The sequence below is a fragment of the Rhineura floridana genome, chromosome 3 (assembly GCF_030035675.1).
Source record: "Rhineura floridana isolate rRhiFlo1 chromosome 3, rRhiFlo1.hap2, whole genome shotgun sequence".
NCBI lineage: Eukaryota > Metazoa > Chordata > Lepidosauria > Squamata > Rhineuridae > Rhineura > Rhineura floridana.
In genome coordinates, this window is record NC_084482.1 from 196143810 (window position 1) to 196154535 (window position 10726).

Consider the following 10726-nt stretch of genomic DNA (forward strand, 5'->3'; position numbering starts at 1 on the left):
CTTATGATTGTGCATATAGGCCTGAATATGTGTGCACAGTGCTTGGACAAATCTTAGAAGCCTGTGCATGTGAGAGTATTATTTTCAGAAGTCAACGGCTGAAGATTCAGGCATCTACATAGTTATCTGTCCTACCCTGACTCCTCATGTTTAGTAGGGGAAGAATAAACAATGCCGAATTAGGGTGCTACCTTTGTGATGGTGATGAAGACAGTTTGGTTGCATTATAAAATTCATTCTGAATTTTCAAAAAGTGATTGTCCTAGTTTTCAATGTAATCAAGCTTGATGAGGAAGATCTGCCTGAGGACAATGCCTATTGGCTGGCACCTGTGACATGCAATCTAGCTCACTCACTGAGATTGTCAGAGGCCCTTCTAGTCATACCATGCATGGTAAGATTTTGTCAGGTGGCAACTCAAGGGAGGGTCTTCTCCATAGTGGCTTCCATGCTGCAACCAGGGCCGGCGCCAAAGGGCAGCTAGGTGAGGCCCTGGCTGAGGGCCCGCGACCCACAGGGGCCCCTGAAGGGCCCCTAGTTAGGGTTAGGATCAGGATCTCCCCTTCCACGAACTGCAGCAGGGTCCCTGCCACAGATCGCATGGAAGGAGCTGCCCCCCCGCCCCGCTTGCTCACTCACCTGCCCACTCGCCTGCCCACTTGCTCACTAGGTAGGTAGGTGGGGCGTGTGTGTGTGTGGCAGGGGCCAGGGCAGGCTGGTGCCAGCCCTGACTGCGACATAACCTTCCCCTAAAGATACAGCGGATATCTACAGTAGTGGAGTTGCTGGTTGATTAAAAATACTTTAATAGAAGATAATGTGTGTATTGAGTACGGGGGGAAATGAATCGGGATATGGTCTGGTCTAAATTTCCAGTCTCCTGGATTGGGAGGGTGGGAATTGTACAAGTGAAAATATTGCTAATGATTTGTGCTTGTAGATTTGCCTATTATGGTTCCATATAGTATCTTCAATAAGATTCAATCTGAAATAAGTAAGTTTATTTGGAAGTGTAAGGCACTAAGAATTAAATCTCAATTAACACAGCTGGGAAATAATAAAAGTGGCCTCTTTAGGTCTCATACTGCAATTTTACTATTTTACTATTGGGCTGCAATATTAGTAGCAATAGTTACAGACATTTTTAGACTTAGGACCTTTTCATTTGTAGCTCCCCATCTGAATAGTCTTCCCAGCAAGTACTACTTCGCACCTTTGCTGACACCTTTTTGGTGCCAGATAAGGAAAGGCTTCTAGGACATGTGAAACGCCACACTGGGAGAGAGAGAATTGTTTTGGTGTCCCATATGTTAATAGCTGCTCAGATTAGGATTGTAAAAACTTGAACAAGCACTGTGGCTCTGTCAGTTGACCATTGGCTGAGGAAGATCTGGAATATTATGGTAACGAATAAAATTACCAGTTATAAACAGTTAAAGAAAGGAAGAAATCTAATAACTGAGATATTTCAAAAAGAACTGGACACAACTGATTTTTGTATTGGAATCAAAATTGTATTGATACTGTAAATAAAAGTTAATAATAATAATTAATAAAAAGAAATCTGGAAAAACCCATTTACCTATTCGTTAGGGAATTCCTGCATACTGGTTTTTAATACGAGTTTTATTAGAAATTCTGGATATCTGTAATATTTGAATTTTTTTAGCATTTTAATGTTTGTATTGATTTTTTTATCATAAACTGCCTTGTTTTATATGAAAGGCAGTCTGTAAATCTTTTATTTAATAAATAATGAACCCACTTGATGCTGTTCAGTCCATCCATCAATATCTTGATCTTTTTAACTTCCGCTCCCCTTTTCTGCAGGCTACACTTAGGCTTTAACCAAACAGCAACTGGACAGATTGCCTTGAATGTGTTAGATGCTGCCGATCCTGGCTCTGTGATCACCGTAACCCTGCAGGCCAACCTCCTTCATGCAGTTGGGGATCCTAGCTTTGCCCATATCCAGCTGCTTGTGATGCCTTTACCTCCGGTGAGCCTTGGGGGGAGGGGGAAGAGCACTGGAGCAGGGTGCCAATTGGAGAGTTTCTGAAGTTGTTCTTTGCTTATATCAGGGATGGGGAACCTGTGACCCCTCTGATGTTGTTGGACTCACAACTCCCATCAGCCCCATTCAGCATAGCCAGTGGTCAGGGGTGCTCGGAGTTGTATTCCAACAATATCTGGAAAGCCACATGTTCTGCACAAATTCAAAACTGGCAGAAGCATGGAGTGGGCCATGTCCTTCTATGCGTTTCCCGCATTCTTTTACTACACATGCACTAGCTCTTTGAACCAACTCTCTTTTAAACCCCTACCACCACCACAAATAGCATAGGTCCATCTTATCCAGTACCCTGGCTCCAACAGTGACAAAGCAGGTTCCATTCAGAAGTTTACAATCCGGGCAAAAAGATTATTGTTATGGAGGTTCTGTATTTGGACAACCAGGGTAATAGACATAGATAGACCAAGCCTCTATTACTTTTTTCTAACCCTTTGTATTCATTAGGAGTAATTTGCACTAAAATGCTGAAGAATTTTCATGAGGATTTTTTTAAATTGCAAATTGCTGCAGAAATTGTGGGGAACTGAATTTAGTATTAGAAAAATAAGAAACTGAGAGAACCAAATTTTACAGATAGTTCTATTCCTAGTCCTGAGCCACTATGCTCCCAGTATCGCAGCAATTAATTCAGTGATAAGGAAGAGGTAGCTGTTTCTTTTCTGGTCCATGTACGTTATCATTTTTTTGTTATAGAAACCAGCAAAAGAGTGCTACAGTGTGTGTTCTCAATGATTACTGAAATTAATAAAAACAAACATTTTATGCCTTGTCTATTTTTATATAAACTCTAGACAGCTTATAGGTAAACAAATAATAGCTCTACAGTAAGCAACTTTAAAGTGGTAATACTCTCACTGATGGAAAACTGCAAGTTGTTGCCATTTTGTGTTTTTATAATCTTATGTATGAATGTTGTATTTTACTGAATTCCATTGTTACCTGCCCTGAAATCTTTGGATGAAGGGTAAAAATATAAATGGCCTGCATAAATAAGGAAGGAGTGAATCTGTGCAGGGTAGAGCGGCCAGATGGAAAAGAGAATATTCCTTCTTCTTCACATCTACTAAAGGTGCAGCAGCCCTGTCCTCTTTTTTTTGCACTTGGCCCACCCTATTTTGCAAGAATATGGGACCAACTTTTCACAAGTATATTATTTGAGGATACAACAATATTGAAAAACCAGGAAGCTTGTCATGATGAGCAGGGCCTTATTTTGATTCTCTTGTGCTTATAATTCTCTCTTCCCTCCTCCAAAAGCACACATGTCTGGATATGCTGTAACATGTTCCTGTTCCTCTTTACCAACAGGTGCAGAAACTCTCTTCCCCAGTCTGTAATGTCACTTCTGTCGGTGGTTCCTGTGGCCCACCACAGTCCCCTTGTCGCAGCCAGCGTTGGATGGCCACGTTGCGAATTTGGGACAAAGCTGGCGTTCGCTCGGTGCAGGTGGAAGGGGGTGCTGTGGTACCTCACCATGCTGATGGGCTAGCGGAGTCGGTCACTTACGCCTCAAACTGTTGCTCACAACAGGCCAGGCTGGTGGTCACCAACCTGCTTGGGGAAAAGTATTGGTGCCAAGTGGCATCAGCACCCCCTGCTCCTCCTGACAAGGCAACAGCATCACCACCTGATGTCCTTAGGAAGCCTGTGGTGGCTGCGGCGGCTGCTACGACATCCTGGTGGTGGGTGTTGACAGCCTTCATGGAGATTGGTTGGCTAAGATTGTAAGGCTTCATGATACCTGTGGGTTACTGGAGAACTCTTTGACTGTAGAGGCTGCCCTCTGTAGGAATATAGTGGTATTTGACTTGATTGTGGAGGAGAATGAATGGGCTTGGCAAACAAGAGAGATGCTGAGCAGAAGGGCCGTTCCTGAAGTTTGGGCCCCTCTGGAAGCAACAGGCGGATCCCATGAATGATGATTGATGTGTGTGTTGCACAGGGATTCACAGATGGTAAATATGCACATAGCCTAGGATCCCATCCCCCTTACCTTATCTAAGCTGCTCTTGAGTCTTATCTTGACAGCAGATCTAGACAGAGACCAAGTCTCTCTGTTCTTCATATGGAGAGAATAGTAAATGAGCAAAAGAAGCTGCCTTATACTGAGCCAGACTCTTGGGCCATGTAGCTCAGCATGAACCCATCTGGCACGTGTGTCTGCTGTCTCTTGGAGCCTCACCACTTGAGATCCGTCTAACTGAATATGGCAGGATTGAAACTAGGACTTCTGCATGCAAATGCATGTGCTCTGCCAGAGAGGCACGGCTGCTCCCTGGAGGAAGTGTCACAGAGACCCATGGTGGGACTCAAACCTACAGCCTTGCTGCTATGAATTCCATGCTCCGAATGGCATTACTAGCCTTTGGGTTCCTAGTCACATCATCGGAGCTTGCCATCCTTTTTCCTGTCTGTTTCCAAACAGTGTTGCTTTTTCAGAGCTTGGAAAAGTTACTTTTTTGAACTACAACTCCCATCAGCCCCAGGCAGCATGGCCACTGGATTGGGCTGATGGGAGTTGTAGTTCAAAAAAGTAACTTTTTCCAGCTCTGTGCTTTTTATATTATTATTATCAGTGCCCCCAGCAAAGAATATTTGCAAAACATTGTGCTGAAGATTGTGTATGTGTGCATTTTTAAAAGGCACTCTCCTGTTTCATTGTAGATTGCTCAGGAGGTGGTGTGGCCACAGGTGACAAAGGTCAGTGTATGCAGTGGCTACTTTGGTCTCTTTCTCTCCTCTCTCCCCTTTAAAATCTACACAGACTAATACCTTCAAATGACTTTATTAGATAATCAGCTCCACATACAAGAGCAAAACACAAACACACGCTATTCCATAGCCTCCATTCCCCAGAGCCCCACAGGGGCTCCTTCAACTCCCATTTTATTCCTCTCCCTCCCTCCCCAAGTCCCTTGCATAGTAACTCACTTGTACAAAAAGTTGGAACTATTTCCTCTGGGTCTTTGCATTGGGTTCTCCTGACTACCATGTTCTGTGATGCAACATATCTGCTACCTTGATGAGCCACACAGGATTCCTAGAATTAGGTTTCTTCTCTCTCTTTCTTGCCTGCCCAAGAGCCCATTTTGGTCTCTAAAACACCTTTCTGTGATGCTGGAATAAGCCTTCGGACTGCCCTCCTTATTTTCTTCTTTTTACTGCCCTCAATCTTTGTTTGACTCTTCTAGACCCTCTAATGATCTCACATGTTCCCCGTTCCAAAGACACACCTAGATCTTTGAGTGGCTGCTCCAAGAGTTTGCCCTCTACCACCTCTGTCCCTATATGCCTTTTCTGACTACCCTCATCACGTGAGCAAAATCCTTGCTGTCAACCCCTCCTCTTCCTCCTGAAGTTCAGCTCCTGCAAGCCAGGTTGCTCCCTGGTGGGCTGACAAAACACTGCCATGCCTGCCATGGCCCTTTCCTTCTGGCCTGGCGATTTAAACTTTTAATAGTTGGTGTTGCTGTTAGCACCCTGCATCTCCTTACCCAGAGATGCCAAATGATCACCATCCTGTGTTCTCTTGGGGCAGGATGCTGTTCCTGCCTTCTTTCTCTGTTTCTCCTGCTGTGTTGCTTTTACTAATCCAAAATACAAAGCTGCTACTGACACGTTACAGTTGGGACAGCTCTAGTTCTCTGGACCCTAGTTTCCCTAGCACCTGTCAGTTGAAACAGCAGCCCTGAATGACGTACTATAATATTTTTTATCTTAGCTTGTCTTATTCCCACATTCTGCTTTCCTAGTATTTATGAACATTAGGATTCCTCGGTTGGAATCCTATTCAATGGCCCTCAAGTCTCTGGAGCATTCTCTTACCCTGAAATAGCCACTAAAGGATCCCTCCTGCATGCCTCCCACACACTTGTAATCTTCGTTTCTGTGCCCGGCACTCCCTCTGCTTTTTGCAGTCTGTTCTCTAGACTCTCCTTTTCTAAATTACCTTCTCACTATGGCTACACAGTTTTCACAAGCAGTGTTTGGTGTCTGGATACTCTCAGGACACTATTACCCTAGGATCAGTGATCCATTCCATGTCCTCTTCACATACTCTGGGAACAGCCCTACCCACGAGGCAGCAGATGCTGAGGGGAGGAGAATGGTAGCAAAGTACAGGATTGTGCAGATGAAGTCAGGATTAAACTGTATCCTCCCACCCATCAGCTGTCATCACTAGTGATGTTGGTGGATGGCTCTGGGGCCAAATGTGGGATTCTGGCTGGAACAGAAGTGGTCCCTTCCACTGCTCAGAATATGGTCTTCCTTCATCACGGGCCTTATAATGGTGTCCCCATATCTCTCACTGTAGCCCCTCTTCCCTCATAGTCTGCTTTGATCCACTCCTGGTATTTCTTCTTTTACCAACTGATATGCATTCCCCTACATATCTCTTTCCACACAATCTTGCTTCCAAGTACTCATTGTGAGGATGGCTGGAGGTAGCCCTAAAAGGTTTTTCTCTCAACATGCACAGTGGAGGCAAAGGAGGTCGGTACATCTTGACAGAGTAGTAGATGTGGATGCTATTCAACTGTCTAACATGGATTTTGCTGTGCTGGTAGAATTTTTTTAAGTATTCATGTGGTTTAAAGTCTCTGAATACAGGCATGCCCTTCACCACAAAAGGGGGGGGGGAGGAAAGAGTAAACATGATCTGTGCATCTACCACTAAAGAGGCCTCAGCCTTGGTAAAATCCCCCAGCTACTTTTTCTTATAGTTGGCCTTCTCACGGCCAATTAATGCAGGAGATTTTTTTCTGATGTGTGAACTTCCACTCTCTCTCTCTTTACTTCAAAGCTACCACAAGGGGCTGATAGTATGATCAAGGAAGCGGAGTTGGGAGAGGTGGCAATTAATCCTTTCCCCATGCTGTTTCTCTGGTCAAAATTAGTATACCAGTCTCTTTCCCTATGAGAAGCACTAATAGCAGCATTGGGAAGGGAGAGGGAAGTCATTTCAGTAGGAGAAAGGAAAAAATGGTAGCATCCTTATTGAAAGCCCTACCACAAGCACTCTGAAGTAAGGGAAAAAATGTTAGGAGACCTGCTCACGGATCTCCCACCTCATGTCCAGTTTGGCCTTAAGCGTGCCTTAAGATTTGTGCCTATCTATGTGAAACTTCCCCTCCTCATACTTCCTTTAAGTTTAATTTGATCTGTATATTTTTGCCTGCTGATCTAAATCGTTCTCGCTATATTTTTATGCAAATTATTTTTTTATTTCTGGATGTTTAGTTATTGCTGTATGAGAGGAATGTTTTTGTACATATAGATATTTGTTTAAAGGAGATTCTTTTTAAAAACTTAAGCCTTATGTCAAATAAACTCCACTGATGTAAAATGGGGCGTTTTACTTCCTTTTTCCTGAACTACTCCACCACTAAAGTATGCAGTGGGCATTTGGAGTCCCCCCCCTCCTGGGGAGTGGGGGAAGAGCATTTTGGATGCTGGCTAGCCTATTCAAATAATTCAATGCATTAAAATTTGTTGTTTTAATCACACATAAATTTCAGTACTTTTCTATATATAAACATTTTAATAAATACATAATTGTTTTTAAAAGGGAGAATTGGGGGACATGGGTGCAAGTGAAAGGAGAAAGGTCAAGGAATAATTAACATTTTGAGTACTGTTAGTAGGAGTTGTTTATTATACTCTTCAAACCAGCAGGAGGAGCAAGTGGTTCATGAGGTTGTGGGTTGTGCTGCTGGCATCAGTGAGAAAAGGTGATTAAGATAACCAACATGCGATATTAAAAATACTTGGTCAGTGGGCAGGGTCTGGCAAGTTGTGTTGAGTGAGGGGATGGAGGCCAGTAGTGCAGGGTGTAGGATCAATAGGAAAATTCTAAAGGTTTAGAAAATGGGATTGAAATCCACCCTGGGATTATGACCCCTGCCGAAATCGCACAGAAGCAGACCTACAACATAATTCTTCTAATGTATTGTCACCTGCACAGTAGTAAACCATGTCCTCAAATTTCAGTTCTGTAAATAAGAAACGCTTGGGACAAAAAGTATCCTGCAAAAATCTGTTGAGTTTTGCTATTGGGGTGAAACAAGGGTAGCAAATAAGTGCCTTTCTTCTAACATGCAACATACATTGCTTTTGTTTTTGGAGACTTATTTCACTCTGAGACACATTTGAATTAGCTTAGGGTAGAAAAATACCTCATAAACCTCTATATGTTAGTTTCATGCTACATTGGAAGTTGCTTGAGGTAGAAAACTACCACACAAAACTGGCTAAGTCCAGTTTTTAATTTTCTTGGGTTAAAAGAATACCCGATGCTGAACATGACAAAGAAATATTAAATGGGCAAGTAGAATTAGCTGGTTGTTGGCACTCTACATATAAGTAGCATATGCAGGTACTTACAGAAGGCTCCCTGACAAATAAAATTTCCCAAAGATATGTAGGGGTTGAAAGATGTTTTCCTGCCTGCATCAGACATGTTGGAAGCTGCCTCACACCAGGTCAGACTATTTGCCCATCCAGCCCAATGTTTACCTTGACCAGCAGTGGTTTATACTGAGCCTGATCACTGGTCCACTAGCTACGGGTAGAAACACACTCACTGTTCTGCTGGTTCCAGTGCATCTCCACCTCTCTTTTCTGAAAATGGGGGTGCATGACATTGGTCAAATCCTGCCCCTTTTTACTGTAAAACCTGCTGGGAACAGCTTGCATGCGTTTTTTAAAAATTCAGCTTCCCAGGCTATGGTCTGAAGGCACATGAGGCCACCACCCTGCTGAAGCTAAGCAGGGTCAGGTCTGGTCAGTACTTGGATGGGAGACCTCAGGGAAACCATATGTAAGCTGCCTTGGGTTTATATCATGAAAAGAAAGGCGGGGTATAAATGTAACAAATAAATAATAAAGACTTCGCAACAGGTCAGTGTGACGTCCTTCCTCTGGCACCACCTGTGACGCTCTCACTTGTGGCTACCAGCAGTCAGGATTGTCGTGTTTATTTTTACCTCTCTCCGCTCTAGCACAGATCTCAAAAGATCCCCCTGCTAGGCCACACTACCCAACACTCTGTGTATCCAGTATAGCCTCTAAACTGTGCCTTAGTCTCTTCCTGGCTATTTTGATACCTTGTGTCTGTGTGTTTAGGTAATTCCCAACCCCCCTGAAGCCTCTTGCCTATGAAGCTCACAGCTCTGGGTTGCTCTGTGGTACTGAATGCTGATACAATATCTCCTCCTTTACCGCTGCCACCATTATATACAATTTCTTCTTCAGCCTTGGTTACCCTGCCTTCCCCCCCCTGATCTATACACTCCAGCTAAGGAATCAGGCTTTAAGTAAACCAAGAAAATATTTATTGCTAACACTAGGAATAACAAGATTACTTATAGATTTTGTTGACAAGCGTATGGTTTCATATATGATTCTCTTATGTTCTTAATTCTTAATACATGCCTCAGAACTCCTAATCCAATCTCTCAACAGCCACCTTCTCTCTACAACAACCTTCAACCCCACCACCTTCAACCAACCCACACACCACAACTTAACTGTCATCCTCATTTATACCTTCAGCCATTCAAACACACAGCCAATCATCATCCAGCATTCTACAGCCCATGTACTCCCCCTTCTCACTCACTCACCATATTTCCTATAATAAACCTGCACTTACCATATTTACATTACATTCACATACAGGAACATCACAGTCTGCAGATCAACTTGTTCCCCCTTCAGGTGTGGCCAATGGAAACGCTTTACTCTGGCAACTAGTGTGTTCACAGCCTCAGTCTTGCCTACACTGACTGGCAGCAGCTCTCCAGAGTTTCAGACTGGGATCTCCCCCAGCCCTACCTAGAGATGATGGGGATTGAAGCTGGGACCTTCTGTGTGCATTGCAAAGTAAATGCTCTACCATTAAGCTACAGACCATCCTCCGGCCTTTCCCATTATCTGCTACCTGAGCCTTTTAGCAGGAGATGTTAGGATGTCATGGCCAGGCTGCCCTTTTTTGTGTTTTTGGCTTTCAGAGGGGAACCAGAAGCAAGGGCTGTGTGGCACTCTTATTTTCTTAGCTTCATGGTTATTGCTGTTCTATCAACACACTAAAAAATAATATGACAGGAACTGTCCTCATAAGCTTAATAAGGAAGTGACCTCTTTAAAGCAAGGAACAAAATGGGGAAAGTAACATAATGGGGTCAAATTGAATTAGAGGAGGAGAAATAATACTGTTTTGTGTGTGAGTGCTCAAGGTTGACCTAATCAATATTTGGACAACAGAAATAGCATCTTGAAGTAGAGGAAGTGGGTGCAGAGCTAGTTTATACCACTGAGTGGGAGGGCTGGATATGGACCTGTGCTGCCTGGGTTTAAATTCTGGCTCAGCCATGGTAGCCACTAAGCAGCCATAGAATAACCTCTTTGGTTTGGTTCCTTCTGCGATAACAAGGATCTACCTCACTGACTTGATGCAAGGGTGAAGAAGAAAAATATGACAAGAGTAGTTGCAGATTAAAGGTTCTACATACAGTTATCAAAAGCCAAGTCCTATATAATTTGGCAGCCAAGGGGAGAACTACTATCCAGTTTTTTTGAAGGAAGGCCTTGTTCTGGGTGGGAGCAGGAAGAGAGACATCACTCAGCATCTTTAGGAGACAGCACATAGTG

The 10726-nt window shown here is 43.5% G+C and overlaps 1 protein-coding gene across 11 annotated transcripts in view; it reads left to right on the forward strand.

Annotated features, from left to right (window-relative positions):
- Positions 1-10726, forward strand: part of VWA7 (von Willebrand factor A domain containing 7) — a 75211-nt gene that overhangs the window by 45065 nt on the left and 19420 nt on the right. For 7 of the 11 annotated variants that reach the window (XM_061619268.1, XM_061619269.1, XM_061619272.1 and 4 more), the window contains 2 exons: positions 1831-1999; positions 3383-7426. In XM_061619268.1, coding sequence (XP_061475252.1) covers positions 1831-1999; positions 3383-3802 — 589 coding nt within the window. In that variant the 3' untranslated portion in view covers positions 3803-7426. Of the gene's footprint in view, positions 1-1830; positions 2000-3382; positions 7427-10726 lie in introns of those variants that run through there. The other 4 variants (XR_009761597.1, XR_009761596.1, XR_009761595.1 and 1 more) reach the window with 2 other exon arrangements.